The following is a 17,397-nucleotide window of genomic DNA, read 5'->3' on the forward strand; positions in this document are numbered from 1 at the left end:
AGCCCACACCTGTGTTCTTGGGGAGCTGATGACCTCATCTCCTTGGGAAGCAAAGAATGAAGGTGTTGTACAAAAGTACATGCAGGCAAAACACCATACACATAAAATAAATTAAAACCACAAAAAAAAACTAATGCAAAAGGATTTATTTTGATGATTTATATAAAAGAAATGTCACATGGCAACTCACAAATTAAAAACAAATTATATAAACACAGTACATTAACAAATCATTAGTTAAAACAGACAAATGTTGAACAAATACAATAAAACACAATGCAGGCTTTCAATCCTTGCATAATCCTTAGATATTTCTTTAATTAAACATTATTTTAAAATACGTATTTATAATATATACAGTGTTCTGCATACATGTACGTCTGCACACCAGAAGAGGGCACCAGATCCCATTACAGATGGTTGTGAGCCACCATGTAGTTGCTGGGAATTGAACTCAGGACCTCTGGAAGAGCAGTTAGTGCTCTTAACCATTGAGCCGTCTCTCCAGCCCTCTTCCTTCCTTTCTTTTTGAGTAACAGCCCTGGCTGTCCTAGAATCCCTTTATAGACCAGCCTGGCCTCCTTGCCCCTGCCTCCTAAGTGCTGGGATTAAAGGCACGAGCCACCACATAGACCAGGGGCCTCTTACACTGTGCCCAACAACCAGGAGACACTGTTCAGCGAAGCGGCATGATGCTGGCTTCAGGAAGCAGGATAAAGGTGGTTTACCTGCCGTGGGTGCCCCGACCTTTTCCTGTTCTGCTGTTGGACGGAACACAATCCTATCTGACTGCTCTACCACTGGGCCAAACCCCTGGCCCTGAAAGTTACATTAAACTGTAACCAGGAGCATACATCAAGACAGAACTGAAGAAAAGAAATGTAAAACATTTAAATAAGCTCTATCGTAGCTAGAAAAACCTGAATGTGAAATCTTTTTCTCTGACTCAGGGACCATTCACCGTCATCAAGGCTGGTATTCTCTGCGACGGACTGGTTACTACGCCTCTGCTCTGTGGATCCCCTGCCAGCAGTCAGGCCTGGGTGCTGCCAAGGCAGGCAGTGTTAGGACGGTAGTTTCGGATCCCACTGCTTCAGTCATTTAGAGCATTATCTACACATTAACAGCCACGGGGAACTGTGTCAGCCAAACGCTTGTCACTGGCCCTGCACTTGGAAGCCACCCCTGTTAAGTGCTGGGCATGCCGGCCCCGCAGCCAGGGACGGAAGGCTTAGCAGCTGTCTGGGCACGGAGCCCCCAGTGCTGCTGCCAGCCCAGTTCTTACCGTGGCTAGCAGATTTATGGAGATGTTGTTGAGACCTATGTGTCAGGGAGAGCTGGCAACCTTTTAATAAGGGAAGGAGACAGAAACAGGTATTTAACAAGATCTGAGATGATTTATCTGATTTAATTAAACAAGTGTGCCAATGTGTATGTGGGGTATCCATTCCGGCTTTATTTCCATTCCCTTACCTTATATCATGCTGCCTAAGTTGCAGCCTGGTATGTGAACCCAGTATAACGTCTGGCAGATATATTAGTAATAATTGAAACCAGCTCACTTTAAATGATTTTGGAACTAGTAACATTTCATGATTATCTTACAAATATAAGTACTATTTTTTTTCTCACATAGAATGCTTGCACATTCAAATACCAAAGGCACTTTCAGTTTCCACGATAAATACAAATACGTCAGTTATTGTTGTCTTCAGCTCCTGTGTCCGTGGTGGTCACTGAGAGCCCAGCTCTGCACCTCCCCTTTGGCAAACAGCGTGAAGAAAATGGCACCGAACACGTTAATAGCAGCAGCAATGCAGAAGACAGTCTGCCATTCCCGAATAGTGTTCTGGACAAGGAAGGAAGAGGTGAAGAAAAAAAAAAAAAAACGTTTGTATAAAAAGGACGCAATCGCAAGGTTGGGAGAACAGAAATATTCACAAATGTCTGTGCTTGGAGCAAAGCAAATACCCGTCAGTCAGCAGGAGGACCGTGGAGCGTTTCGTCAGTCCATTATCAACTGGCGACGAGGGTGAACCAGCGAATACAGACACGGACAATACGTTTTTATAAAAAGCTCAGACAAAGCTGGTGGCTGCTGCCCTCAGTGGTGAGGGAGGGATGGCAGGAAAGAGAACCTCCTTCTGAGGGGTGGTGTGCTGCTCCGAGACCTATCAATGTCTTGAATATGTATGGAGCTGTCTCATTAGGATTTGTGAATTCTCCTAATGTCTCTTGTGACTTGTCCCGTCCGCCTTTACAGAACTAAGTTGTCTCCCATCTCCTTTCTTCCTCCCTTTCCTCTTTCCCGAGACAAGCTTTCATTAAGTAGCCCTGCTTTGCCTTCCTAAGTGCTGGGTTACGGGTGCATGCAGTGTCCGGCTTATTCCTTTACCTGTTTGCGTTAGGGATGTGTTCTAGGCTAGCCCTGACCTTGCTCTGCAGCTCTCAATTCCTGATCCTCTCCCACTCTTTCCCATCTCTAGAGTGCTTGGCCTATAGGCACACACTATCCTTGCTGTTGGCTTAAGCTAGTACTTTTTTCGCTTGGTAGGTGAGTCCTGCGGATGTTCACGGTAACTCTGGCTGCTTCCCATTCACTCTCTCCCCGATTTCCTGACACCGCACACCTGATGATCCATTTCACATAATTATTATTTTATACTCTATGTGCCTTTTGCTGCTGAGATTGAAGTCAGAGTCTGTGTTAGGCAAGCATTTTGTCACTGAGCTGTGTTTCTGCCGATACGCTGCTAGTTTCAAACTACACACACAGTGTGTTTGGAGAAATATCACAACTGTCAAACCTCTTTTGGCTTTTTTGGGCACTGCATGTACATGGTGTTTAGATATAACATTCAGGCAAAACATCCATATAAACATTAAAAAAACCTCATGATTTTATCATCAACCTGACACAGATGTGAAGCTTCCAAATATTTTAGTTTAAAAGCCAAATTTCTACTTACATCTGGAGTCAGACTCTTAGCAATGATGGGCCCAATCATTCCGGGAATCGTGGCGAACGTGTTTGTGATGCCCAGGAGAATGCCCGCATACCTGGGAAGAGTTTCACAGAGGCTTGTGTTAAAGGGTAGCTCCTTGTACAGACAGCTTCCCCATTCCCGGCCCGTGGTGAGACATTCTGTCTCCATGAAATGACTTACAGAACCAGGATTTTATATTTGGCAAAAACCTTGCATGTAGTTATGTTTTTTTTTTTCTTTTTTTCTTTTCTTTCCCTCTAGACAGGGTCTCTCTGTGTCCTGGAACTCACTCTGTAAACCAGGCTGGCCTCAAACTCACAGAGGTCGGCCTGCTCTGCCTCCTGAGTGTGGGACTAAAGACAGGTGCCATCACTGCCCAGTGCGACAGAGCGATTCCAACAGTTCTCTGAATTTAAAAATTTGAGAATTATATAGACAAGAAAAAAAATTAAGAAAGTAAAAGTCTATAATTCTTTCATTTAGAGATAATCATCTAATTAGCACCTTGGTAAATGTACTCATTACTGGTGTATGCTTATATTTCCAAGTATGTAATTAGACATGAGATCATATTAAATATACAATTTCACAACTCACTTGTTTCACTAATTACGTATTTGCTGACATATAAATCTCCACACACACTGTCCTAGTACACAAGTTAGGTCTACTCTGTATGTGTGGAGAAAGGCGGTTTTAATAAGCAGGGGGAAAGTTTCTCAAATGCTGTGATTTATTTTAAGGGTAAACCTTAGGAAATCAGATTTTTTTGTTTTTGTTTTTCCTGTTTAAAAATTTTTCCATTTATTTATTTAAGTATTGAATAGTTCACTTTACATCCTGATTGCAGTTCTCACTGGCCCTGACACAGCCCCTCCCCTGCAATCAGATATTTTTATCAATGCTTTGATACAAATCTTAATCCCAGGGGCTGGGGAGCACTGGCTGCTTTTCCAGAGGCTGAGTTCAATCTCCAGCAACCACATGGTGGCTCAAAGCCATCTCTAATGGGATCTGATGCCCTCTGCTGGCCTGAAGGTGTACATGCAGATAGAACACTCATTCATAAATAAATTAATCTTAAGAAAAAAAAAGAAAAAATTATATATAAAAAAACTTAATCCCAGCACTTGAAAGGCAGAGGCAGAAAGATCTCTGTGAGTTCAAGGCTAGCCTGATCTACATAGAAAATTCCAGGATCCTGTCTCCAAAACAAAACAAAACCCAAAACTTTCAATATGCTGTATTTAAGAAACATGCAGACTTAGGAGGGAGTGCACCTCTGTGAAGACAAAGGGATGGGAGCAGGTGGGGGGGGGGGGAAGGGATAACATCTTAAATGTAAATACAGAGTATCTAAAAAAAAAGAAAGAAAGAAACATGCAGATTAAAGAAGGCTGGCCAAGGCCTTCATGGATTTCCATCCTATGGAGAACTAAGGTTTATTGTCTGAAGAGGCCTACTGTGAGTCAGCAGGAACACAGATACTTGCTAGCTCCACTATGCATGACATGTGACCCTAGACCAGTGGACAGCAGGCTGTTTATTGTTGTCAGGTTCTCATATAGAGAGCTCGTCCCATATGTGCCAACAGACTTTATAAAAAAAAAAAAAGGATTTATTGTTTTATGTACACAGTCTGTCTGTCTGCATGAATGCTTGCAGACCAGAGAGGGCATCAGCTTATGAGCTGCCATGTGGGTGCTGGGGAACTAACAAGCTCTGGAAGAGTAGCCAGTGCACTTAACTACCGAGCTCTCTACCTCTCACTCCACCAGATTTACTTACTCAGGGGCTACAACTCAGCTGGTACAGAGCTTGGCTAGCATGTAGGAAGCACTGGGTTTGATCACTTCACTCGTAAAGCTGAGTTTGGGCTAATGAGACCAGCTACCACCATGACCAATATGACCACCACATAGTGCATGTACGGGAAACATATAATCGTATGTGCTTGTATGAGTTTATGTGTCCCACATGTGCACCGGTCCCTGGTGTGGGTGCTGGGAACGGACTCTCTGGTGTGAGAGCAGGAAGTGCTTTAACCATGGAGCCACCTCTGCACCTGAAAACGTAGGGAGGCTATTGGATAGGAATGGTTCCAGGGAAACCTTGTTATTAAATTCTTTTTTTAAAAGTTAATTTCTATCTCAGATGAGTGTTTTGCCTGCATGCATGTCTACCACGTGTCCTCAGAGGTCAGAGGTGGGAGTCAGATCCCCTGGATCTTAGCTGTGGATGGTTCTTTGAACTGAACCCAGGTCCTTTGCAGAACAAGTATTCTTAACCACTGAGCCAGGTCTCAAGCCCTCTCACTACTAAATTCTGAGGTCTGAGGTAGATCAGGCTGGCCTGGGACTCTCCTGAGTGCTGGGATTACAGGTATATCACCATACCCCCAGCCATAAACACTTTTTGAGGCAGAGTTTTAATATAGATTTAAGCACAAGCCATTAGAGAGAAGAGGCACCTAGAGAAAAGATAGTTCCTACCCAAGAGTGGGCACAAACTTTGCAAGAGGGTCAGTTACAAACTTTCTTGAGACAGGGTTTCTTAGACCACAGGCTGTCCTTGAACCTAACCAAGTAGTTAAAGATGGCCTTAAAACTCTTACATTTTTTATATCTTAAAATTATGTATATATGTGTCAGAGGCTAGAAGAGGGTATCAGATAACCTGGAGCTGGAGTCATAGGCAGTTGTGAGTCACCTGATGTGGATCTTGTGACTTCAACTTGGGTCACCTATAAGAGTTGTGCATGTTTTTAACTGCTGAGCCATTTCTTTAGTCCTCACCTTGAACTCTCTTTAAAGATTTTTGTTTGTAACAAGTGTATGTGTTTGTGTGAGTGTGTGGCTGTAGAGGATGTCAGATGCCCTGGAACTAGATTCCAGGCGGTTGTGAGTTGTCTGCCGACATGGACGCTGGGAGCCAAACTCAGATTCTCTGTGTCAATGTGGAGCCACCTTTCCAGTTGCCTGCCTCCCCCCAATTTTGCCTCTTCTGCTTCTCCCTCCCAAGTCCTGGCATTATGGATGTGTCACCATACCCAGCAGCTACAAAGTTGGCCTGCCTTTTAGACTGCATATACTTTAATGTACGCGGTTAGCCCATTCCTCTCCTAGTAAGAAGCCTACAATGACAGTTTAACATCTATCTCAGGAAGGCTGTAATAGCTCAGCATGGTGGTGCCTGCCTGCAATCTTCATACTTGGGAGATGGACACAGGAGATCAGAAAAGTAAGCAGGTAATCCTTGGCTACATTTTGTGGTCAAGGCTAGCCTAGGTTACAGATGACCATGTGCTCAAAAACTAAAACTAAAACAAACAAACTGACTAACTAACTAACTAGAAGAGAGGGAGAGCAGTTGCCTGTCTGATTCCCCTTACTCCCAAGAATGGTACACTCACACCTTCAGACCTTCACTGCGCTCATTCCGGGTGCTCATGTCTGCCACAAGCACTCCTGTTACCTGACTGTTCCTGCTGTTACTGCCACTTAAAACCGGAACTCCTGAATTCCACCATTCACCATTCAGCCTCTCTGCTGGGAAGCCTGCTCTGTCCTCCATGTTAGCAATACAGGCAACTGTCCCATATCGCAAGCTTGCTGACTGAGCGCACAATCTCAACGCAAACTCAGGCTTTACTTCCTCTCTGTCCACCGCCTCCCATGGCACACGTGCTTATCCATGGGCAAGCCACAGCCCATGCGTGGACCACGGGAAATGCCAACCACGGGGAGCCTAGCTGCACAAAGGGTGGTGCCTCTCTCACACATGGGACCCGAAGGTGCCAATTCCTGATCAGGAATTTTGTACAGGTGGAATCAGGTGTAACATTTTGAATTACATACCAGGGTTGCTGACTTACTACAAACTGTTGTTAGAACCAGTTCATTCTGTAAACTATTCTTTCTACCGAGGTGATATGTGTTTTTTTTTTAAACCCTGGATTTTGGGATGGAGAGGTGGCTCAGTGGTTGAGAGCACTGACTGCTCTGTGAGGGGCTCTGAGTTTGGTTCCCAGTGGCCATGTGGTGGGATCTGGTGCGTCTGGGGATAGTTACAGTGTACTCATATACATAAATAAATCATTAAAAACAACCTCTGGTTTTTATAGATTACCCAGATGGTGCATCATTTAATATAATCCTATGTCCCTTCCAAGCATATGGTAGGATCTAGAGTCTGGATTTTAGAGGGCTCCCTGAATTATTTTTGACACCTTGTTATAAAGAAAGGTGGAGGGCTTCAGCTATCGTGGCTCCCCAAAACAGCCTTGTAAGCATATTTTCACGATGTTCACCTACATTCCTGAGAAGTCCTGCTGGAGCTTTAGTGTTTTACATAGGTGACCACTAGGCCTGAAAAACAAATTCCTGGCCCAAATGAAAGAATTTCTATAGTTCATGCTGTGAGACAGATGCTGCAAGTTCTGCTTGGACCCTTGGCATCTAGGCTGTTAGCTACTGATCTGAAATTGCTTTCTCATTTTAAATGGAAAGACTCCTAAATGATGATGATGATAATAAATTCTGCTGTGCCTGTTTCAGCCATCTACAAATATCCAGATCTTTATACTTGAAGTTCATACACAAACCATATAATAACCAAGCCAAGATCTTTTTGGCTCGTTCCCCTCAGGAGTACAGCTTAAATTAACCAAGCTTGGCAGGACCTCTCTCCTTCTCTTTTTTCAAACCATTAGCACCTTGGCAGGAGGAGGAACCAGCTGCACTGTTGCCAGAACTTTCCACCGACAGATCGTAAGTACGGACGGATGCTGTGAATACTAAATGTCAGCAGCAAGACGCCCATTCAACTATTTATATCCCCTTGGCCAGGAAGCGCCATTGAAGACAGACGCCTACAGATGAGAAAACACGTTGCACATATCTAGTCAGTGTTTTCTGGTCCTGAAGTGTGGGATGCCTGTGGACAGAACAACTGAAAAATCTATAGGTTCCAGGCACCTTAACTAACCATAGGTAAATCATGGTTTCACCTATACTGATGCACACCTGTAATCCCAGCAAGCAGGGTGTTGAGGTGGGGGACTGATATAAGCTTGAGGCTGGCCTGTTTTAAAATCGAACAAAAAAACCCTCTTCATTTCAATTTATGGAAGGGCTTGGAAAATACCAGGCACACACTTCATGTTAACAGGAATATTGACTGTCCACTGGGAAAACTATGAGTGGTTTATAAGTACTTTCCACATCTCATCCAATATAAGACCAGTTCTGTGAAGGCTAAGGAGATAGGGTTGAGTGGTGAACAGCGTTTGCTGGGCCGTCCTGGGGATGAGAATTAGAACTCAGTGCCCATGCTTTAAAATACACAAGGCATCTGGAAAATGCTATAAATCCAGCTTCACAGCAACCCGATAAAGCAAGATTGTTGGGGCTTGCTTGTTTGAGGCTAGCCAAGATTTGAGCTCAAGGCTCCAAAGGTCTAGGGAAGGAACAGTGTCCTCTGGTGCTCTCTGGATGCACATTTATCAGTGTGTCTCTGCTGCACGGACTCTGAGCATCCTTAGCACTTTCTAGTGGGTGGGTGCAGAACGGGAGAGGGTTACTTTCTTTTTCCTTCTCATGGCTGAGGGACAGTGTGTAAGGTGCCAGGTTCAATTGCCTGTGTGTGTGTGTGTGTGTTGTGTGTGTGAAATTTCACTGGCTTTTGTGAGCATATTAACATGCTTGGGTTAGGTTTCTTTTATCTTTTTAAAAAAAGATTTATTTATTTATTTATTTATTTACTTATTTATTTATTTATGTACTTATTTATTTATTTATTATATGTAAGTACACTACAGCCTGTCTTCAGACACACCAGAAGAGGGCATCAGATCCCATAACAGATGGTCGTGAGCCACCATGTGGTTGCTGGGATTTGAACTCAGGACCTCTGGAAGAATGGTCAGTGCTCTTAATCACTGAGCCACCTCTCCAGCCCTTCTTTTATCTTAAAACAAAACAAAAAATGTTTTTCACGATATATGTCTCGGAACTAGATAGAATATGAAATTGATTTGTTTAAGCCTCTTTTGTTGTACCAAGACACCAATTTTTCTTTGCCTCTCTTATAAATTCCTCTGTTTTGAATACTAGCTCTTTGCCCTGTTTTGTGGCACTGGGAACCAACAACCCTAGGACTCATCCATGGTGAGGAAAGTATTCTACCACTTAACTACATCCTCAAACCCTGGACACACTCTTTTCTTTCTTTTCTTTTTTTCCCTTTGAGACAGGGTTTCCCTGTGCAGCTTTGACTGTTCTGAAATTCACTCTGCAGACTAGGCTGGCCTTGAACTCAGAGATCCACCTGCCTCTGCCTCCTGAGTTCTGGGATTAAAGGTGTGTGCCACCAAATCCAGCTGCCCAGCTGATACACAACTTCTCTGCTTGGCAAACTTTGCAATGTTCCTTCAGACTTCTGTGATATTTAAATGCCTCAGTCACAGTTTTTGTTTTTTTTTTTTTCTTTTGCTTTTATGAAACAGGCTCACACCATGTAGGCCAGGCTAGGTTCAACCTGTCATTCTTTATGGACATGTTCCACTAAGCCCCGGAACAAAAAACGATTGCTTTACTTGTGTGGTTTTCTTGTCTCCCACAATTGAGTAGGCTGTCTGTTAGGGCTTGTACAAACTTATACATACTTAGTATTTGTTGAAAAAAATTATACTATACTACAACTGCCTAATTGTAATTGGTTCATCCCTGTCTTTGACTAATCTCCAAAGCAGGCACTGAATCTTTTCTTAGTCATGTGGGGTTCTAGATGCTGAGTATAAACTCCACAACTATTCGCTCTGGGGGGGGGGGAGACAGAATCTGACTGGTGCCTCAGACTTGAATGTGTGAGAGACTCACCCAGGGATCTCTAAGTGGAGATTCTTGTTAGTGTGCTGTGGTAGAGCCCAGGATGTCACATTTCTCATCAGCTCAGAGCTGATGCCCCTGCTCTGCAGAGCGCACTCAGGGGGTCACTTAAAATCCTTCCAACTCAACACTCTAGGATCCTGCGAGTTACACAACTGGAAACATGTTCTATCTGCAATGCTTTCTGATTTCTCTTGGTCTGCAGTGCTGACCCCACGGCCTCACACAAACTCAGTAAGTTCTTTATCAGGAGCCATGGCCCCAGACCCTCCTATTTAAAATAACTGTTTATCTCCTTGAACCATCCGGGTAATCAGGCTTGGTTCCGACTCCATAAATTGTTAACATTTCCTCTGCCTGGAAACTGGTCAAGAATGCACACCTACCTCACTAGACTGTTTTCAGGACAAATGTTTGTACAAGCGACCAGGAAGCTATCAAGTACTAGACAATGGTGTTTAGTGACAACTGGAAAAATCAATAGCTCTGTTCTTTGTCACTTTGTTATTTGAGACAGGGTCTCTCACATCGTGAACTCACTAGGTATATAACCAGGGATGCCCCCGTTATGAAGAAGCTCTTTGTTAATAAAGCATCTCTATGTCCATTTTCCAAAAGAACAGCTTCTGGTGCCTCAGCTCTTTCAGTTTCGAAGTGTTTTCTCCAACTTCCTCTACTGCCCACCCCACAGAAATGATTTCTCTGTGTAGCCCGGGCTTTCCTGGAACTCACTCTATAGACCAGGCTGGCCTCAAACTCAGAAAACCACGGCCTCTGCCTCCTGGTACTGGGATTAAAGGTGTGCACTACTGTCTGGCAAAGCATTTATTATTACAGTTAGGTTTCTATCTTTCAAATTATCACCAAATTCAACCAAGTTTCCTTGCAATTAACTCTCACCATTAAACTCCTTCAGTTCATACCTTATCCATATGCATATTCAACAGTGTCTAGTTTGTAAAGTTCAACGAACTCTTCTCTTTATAATTTACAGTTATTTTAAAGTTGCAGGTATATAGTAAATCCTCTCAACATTAGGTACATGCTTCTGTGACTAAAAAACGACAGGTAGGTGTTAGAATTAGAGTTATGAGCTCCCACATGGCTGGTGTTCTGTGAGCTCTGTTGGGAATGGTTGTATGTGGAGCTCTGAGGCTGTCAGCTGGAAGGAGCTTGCCCCCTTATTAAGAAGATGAAAGTATCCCCTTCTTCAGCTGTGGGGCTTGACCTCAGGACTTCATCTCTCAGGGGAATGCTCTACCAGCTGAACTCCAGGATGAAACCCTAATCCTTTCTTGTATCTTTTTCCATACGAGAACAGATTAATTTTAAAGGTACAATCAGGTTCTTTCTTGAAAAAAACTGAAACAGTCTCAATGTGTAGCCCAGGCTGGCTTTGACCTTTCTGTGACCCTCCTGGCTCAGCCTCCATGATGCTGGGATTACAGAAGTGTGCCACCAGACCTAGGAAGGCCTCGCTGAGAAGTGTGGAGCAGGCCTTGTCTTGGTGTGTTCACTGGCAGAGAGGATTAACAGGAGTCAGAGGGCTCTAACATCTGGCTAGGTGCAGTCTGGGGTATTTCAAAGGTAAAGAAAATACTTCCTCCAATGCAATTCCTCCAAAAATAGACAGATATGCATTACTTCTTATAAATTAAGTACCCCAAATCTTCTAAGGCAAGGCACTCAATCTAGTCCCTTCCTTCATCTTAGCTGCAAACAAAAAAAATAGAGCCATGTGGCTCAAAGAATGTTTCCAGAGAAGTAGATATAAAAACTTGTTTGGGCTTAAGGTAAGAATTTTAGGTTTAGGTTGTGGATTTAGCATTTGTTAGCCATGTGGCATAACACAGGCTACTTAGTTTCTATAAAGTAAGTCAAGAGCACCCGCCCACCTCACTGGACCTCTGAGGATGAACAAGAATGCTCACGTAAGAGATGGGTAAGCAAAAAAAAAAAAAAAAAAAAAGAGATGGGTAAGCAACCGAGTACTGGAGTCCTGTGTCACATGCAGGTAAGGTGACAAATGCCAACTGGGCTAGTCAATGGTTCCACTCTTTGCCACTGTTGTTTTGTTTGTGTTTTGAGACAGGGTCTCATATGGGAATGGCTTTGTGTTCCTCCTGCCTCCACGTCTTCGATTCACAAAGAAAATTATATGTATATATACATTAATATATACAATATATATATTATATATATAATGCCTTTACCCTCTAAGCCTCCATCTTGCTGGCTCCATTTTTATTTATTTGCTTGCTTATTTGATACACGGTCTCTTATGTCCTAGGCTGGCTCTGAACTCTCCTGTTCCCAGATTCTGGGATTACAGGTGTGTGATGCACCTCTCAGTGTATGTGGAGCCGGCGACCGCATCCGCAGCCTCTACCAGCCCAGCTGAGTTCTTAGCTTTGTCTCTGACCAAGAGGGCGGTTGCTCATTGGTCCAATTAATGCTTCTGGTGTCAACCGCCGAGGCAGCTCCCGAGGAGGGGCTATCAGGGCACAGACCCCCGTGTGCAGAAGAACCCCATGGGGGAGAGGTGGTGGCAGTTCAGGGTTTGTAAACTGTGAGCTGTGTAAACTGAAATCTAGCAAAAAAATGTCAAGTGATTCCTCTAGCGGTCCAACTCACGGAAAGAAGAAATATGAGTGGTGGCTGCTAGGATGTGGGAACGGGACATGTGGCACCAATGCTGGTTGGAGGGCCACAGGATTCTAACTGGAGAGATGTAAAAGCTGAGAGAGCAGGTGTAATGGCTGAGAGCAGTAGCGTGTACTTCAGGCCACAGAACTGCACTCAACAGCGGCTGAAGCGGCTCGTTTTACGTTATCCATGTTTCACTATGACTGTAAGAAAAGAAAGATGACGGCCCTTCCCAGCAAACCTCTGTATCTGTACTCACGAAGGAGCGATATCCAGATGGTTGATGCTAAATCCAGAAGAGGCGAAGCCTCCCAGCGTCGTGGATATGGTTAGGAACACAACAGCCAAAGAATAGTTACAGCCTATAAATCCAGCGGCGACTAGGAAAATTGCAGGGCCAACCATTCCTGGAGTTAACAAAGTTGTAAGAGGAAAAAGAAGTGTCATTATGATAGTTGCTCAATTTAAAAGCGTAGAACCCGAATTGGATAGTGCTGCCACCTACTGCAGAAACACTGAACTGCCTGGAAGACCGGAGCGTCTTCATTGCTTTCATCACTAGAAAGCCTGGCAGGAAACATGGGATATAAAACTCATGTAATAAGAAAAGGAAACCCTCCCCGTGCTGTGCTCTTCAGTTGGCCTGTGATAAAAACTCAGTCTGCATCTACAGAGTTCAACATCAAGGACAGAAAGACTGAAAATCAGGGCAGAAGGGAGAAGCAACAGCGGACACAGACTCTGACTAAAGTTCCTATCATCAAAGTGAATATATTATACAGTGAACGAGACTGGGGCCTGGAGAGATGGTTCAGTGGCTAAGAGTGTTTCCTGCTCTTCCAGAGGACCTAAGTTAGGTTCCTAGCACTCATGTTGGGTGGCTCCATGTGCCAGTGGCTTCTGCAATGGCACATACCCATGCATGCATGTACACAGCATGCACACACATGTAAATCTTACAAAATAATAAATTTTGTTGGATGTAGTTAGAAATCTGATCCAGGGGCTGGAGAGATGGCTCAGCGGTTAAGAGCACTGGCTGCTCTTCAAGAGGTCCTAAGTTCAAATCCCAGCAACCATCTGTAATGAGATTTGATGCCCTCTTCTGGCATGTCTCAAGACAGCTACAGTGTACTCACATATATTAAATAAATAAATAAATAAATAAAAATAAATAAATAAATAAATATATGTAATCTGATCCATCTTGGTTTTAGGGGTTGATAACAAAATGCATACTATTACACAGCAGGTCCATGGAAGAAAAAAAAAATCAGGTTGAATTCAAAGGGAAATTATTTCCTTTACAGATGATCAAAGTCAGAGTGGTATGTGAACAGGACAGAATAGCAACTCCTGTAGTGAGTGCTCAGCAGGTGTTTGAAGAATTTACCTAGAACGGATCTTTTCACCACATAGCTTTAAAAAAAGATTTATTTTATGTGTATGGGTGTTTTACTTGCATGCAAGTCTGTGCACCACATGCATGTCTAGCTAGAAGAGGGCCCCGGATTCCATGGAACTGAGCTGCCGATGGTTGTAAGCTGCTATGTGGGTTTTGGGAACTGAACCTGTGCTCTCTGTGAGAGCAGCCAGTTCTCTTACTGGCGGGGCCACCTCTCTGGGACCCACATTTACATTTATTTATTTAGACAGGATCTTACTATGTAGCCCTGGCAACTTCTTATGTAGAGCAGGCTGGCCTCAAAGTCACAGAGGTCTGCCTGCCTGCCTCTGCCTCCCAGGAACTGGGATTAAGGGACTTTACCAGCATGCACAGACATTTACTTAAAACATATTATTATGTATGTTTGATGTACTCTCTGTATCTGCAGAGTCCAGAAAAAGGTGTCAGATACCCTGTAAGTGGAGTTCCAGGCAGGTGTGGCAGTGGGAACCAAAGTCAGAACCCATGTGATCGGGGTAAAGAATTATTTTTTATGTCTGTGACATGAACAAACGTGTATTCTTGCTCCCACTCCTGTTTTTGGCACAGAGCCCTTTTGCGTCTGGAGTTTCTAGAGTGATTAGGATTGTCTTTTGTTTGCTAACACCATGACTGGTAGCACTGGGACCAGTGTCCCTAGAGAGTGTATCTGTCCCAGTATTTTGAGACATCATCTGAGGGAGCCTAACCTGGCCTCAAGCTAGTTATGTATCAGAAGACCTTGAATCTCTGATGTTCTTGGCTCTACGTCTGAAGTGCCGGGATCTTAGAGACGCATCACCAGGCTTGGCTCTCAACTTTTCTTCCTGAGATGGAGTCTTTTTATGTTACCCAGTCTGGCTTCTAACTCTTGGCCTCAGCTTCCCCAGTATCAGGACTACAGTGCACATCATGTTGACTGACTATTAAAAAGGCAAAGGACCAGTCACCGAGGAGGAGATATGGTGGGCCTGAAACTTGAGTGGCCCATATGACCAATGATTCACTCAGTCCTGTTGGCATAAGGTAGCCTCCTCAGAATCACAGAAGGACAAGCTTTGGCTTGGATGTAGTGCTCCAGGTCTGTAATCCCAGCTCTTGACAGTCGGAGCACAGACCCAGGCAGCACAGCATGGAGAATCTGACTTAGATTAGCACCTAAACTACCAACTAACAGAGTAACCATGCTGTACCTCCGGTACTCAGAGCAGTGAAGCAGGAGGATGACTTCTGGGTTCCAGGCTGCCTGAGCTATATATTGAGCCTGGCTGACCACCCAGCCAACCTCCCAACCAACCCAACCAACCAACCAACCACCCACCCACCCAACCAACCACCCAACCAACCAACCACCCACCCACCCAACCAACCACCCAACCAACCAATTAACCAACCAACTAACCAACCAACCAACCAACCAACTAATCAACCACCCACCCACCCACCCAACCAACCAACCAATCAGCCACCCCCCAACCAACCAGCCAGCCAATCACCCAACCAACCAATTAACCAACCAATTAACCAACCAACCACCCAACCAACCCAACCAACCAACCAACCAACCACCCACCCAACCAACCAACCAACCAACCAACCAACAGTCCATCCACCAATGACAACAAAACCAGAGGACATGGGTGAGGTCTAGGTGAGCTTCCGGGCAGCAGAACTCCTCGTGGTGTCCCTGTCAGATGGTCTACCTCTGAAGGGAGGTGGCTCCACAGCCCTTCCTATAGACCTTACCCTAAGGATTTTTTATCTGTCTATTTATCTGTTCCCTTGTAATATCCTCTATAATAAGTGAGTAATCAGAAATAAAGTCTGTGCCCTGAGTTCTGTGAGTTAGTCTAGCAAATTAACGGAGCCCAAGGACAGGCCATGGAAACCCTAATTAATAGCCAGCCAGTTAAAAGTGTAGGTCACAGCCCCGGCGGGTCTTGTGGATAGCCTCTAAGGTGAAAGAGGGCGGTCTTGTGAGACTTGGCTGCTTCACACAGCTTGTGTGCTGCAAAACTGGTTGCATGTGGGGAAATTTCCATTCTTGTGGTCAGAGGCAAAGGGGTTTAGAGTGTTGTGTATGACTGGATAACAAAACAAAACTTGGCTCATCTCACTTACCTACAAGGGTAAAAATTCTCCGAACGCTTATAGTTGAAAAATTCCACTTGACTCTTAAATAATCAGCGGCTTGTCCACAGAGAATCATGCATAACCAACAGCCAAAATAAGGCAGTGCAGACAGAAACCCGTTCTGGAAGAGGGAAGGAGATTCGACTATGTCAACTATGGCAGAACATACGAGTCGCAGCCAACCCTGACTGCTTGAAGATAGCAGAGACAGTGGAGCAATATGGTAATGTCCATATATCACACATATATGATCAGCATTTGCAGCGATCATCCCAGTAATAGTTGGTTTCATGGGAAACAGTTCTGTCTGCTCCAGGTCTTCGTGGAGGTCACCTTGTTTGTTTGTTTTTGTTTTACAGGACAAGATTTCTCTGTGTAGCTCTGACTGTTCTGGACCTCAAAGACCAGGCTGGCCTCAAACTCACAGAGATCCACCTGTCTCCTGAGTGCTGGGACTAAGGGAATATACCACCACATCTGGCTACTTTGAAGTTTTGAAATACACGTTAACACACAAGCTTCTCAGAATAAGCCCTATCGGGAGCAAAGAACATCTCGTGGGTTTCATGAATATGTTGATTTTGAAGGAAAAAGTCGGTTTGAACTGTGTTTCTGTGCAGCTACATACTTATTTTCAAACCCTATTCTCATCCAATGAGATATGATCTCGGTCTCAGGGTCTGTCTGTCTGTCTCTCTCTCTGTGTCTTACACACACACCACACCACACTCACACACACCGGTGGTAGGAGAAAACAGTATAGCAAGCTGGGCCCTGGTGAATCTCCGTGAGCCTGGTCTATGGAGTGAGTTCCTGGATAGCCAGAGCTACAAAGATAAACAAACAAACAAAAAAAAAACCCCAAATAAACAAAACAACAAAACAAAGAGAAAAAAAAAAAAAAACCCAAACAACAGAAAAACCAAAAGAATTCGTACAGCAGAACACAGAAGACAGGCGGTGTCTTGGTTAGGTTCACTACTGCTGTGAAGAAGCACCATGACCAAAGCAACGTGGGGAGGAAAGGGTTCATCTAGTTACATATCATGAATCACAGTCCAGTCAGGGACGCTCAGGCAGGAACTCAAATGTGGGGGGGGGGGGACCTCCAGGAGGAGCTGACGCAGAGGCCATGGAGAGGTGCTGCTTACTCCCTTGACCCCCATGGGTTGCTCACTTCGATTTCTTATAGAGCCCAGGACCATCATCCCCAGATGGCCCTACTCACAGTAGGCTGGTCCCTCCCACACCAATCACTAAGAACAGACATCACAGGCTTGCCTACAGCCTGCTCTCATGGAGGCATTTTCTCAGTGGA

General features: G+C 44.4%; 1 protein-coding gene across 1 annotated transcript in view; it reads right to left on the reverse strand.

The window, feature by feature from the left end:
• Positions 1-241: 241 nt before the first annotated feature.
• The window catches only part of SLC17A5 (solute carrier family 17 member 5), a 35,083-nt gene continuing 17,927 nt past the window's right edge, over positions 242-17,397 (reverse strand). Inside the window, exons 8-11 of the mRNA XM_080934412.1 lie at positions 16,068-16,200; positions 12,780-12,927; positions 2,970-3,060; positions 242-1,849 (exon numbers count right to left, since the gene is read on the reverse strand). Of these exons, the coding sequence (XP_080790538.1) occupies positions 1,712-1,849; positions 2,970-3,060; positions 12,780-12,927; positions 16,068-16,200 (510 nt within the window). The 3' untranslated portion in view covers positions 242-1,711. The remainder of the gene's footprint in view (positions 1,850-2,969; positions 3,061-12,779; positions 12,928-16,067; positions 16,201-17,397) is intronic.

Source organism: Micromys minutus, assembly GCF_963924665.1.
Source record: "Micromys minutus genome assembly, chromosome: 21".
In the NCBI taxonomy this organism is placed as follows: domain Eukaryota; kingdom Metazoa; phylum Chordata; class Mammalia; order Rodentia; family Muridae; genus Micromys; species Micromys minutus.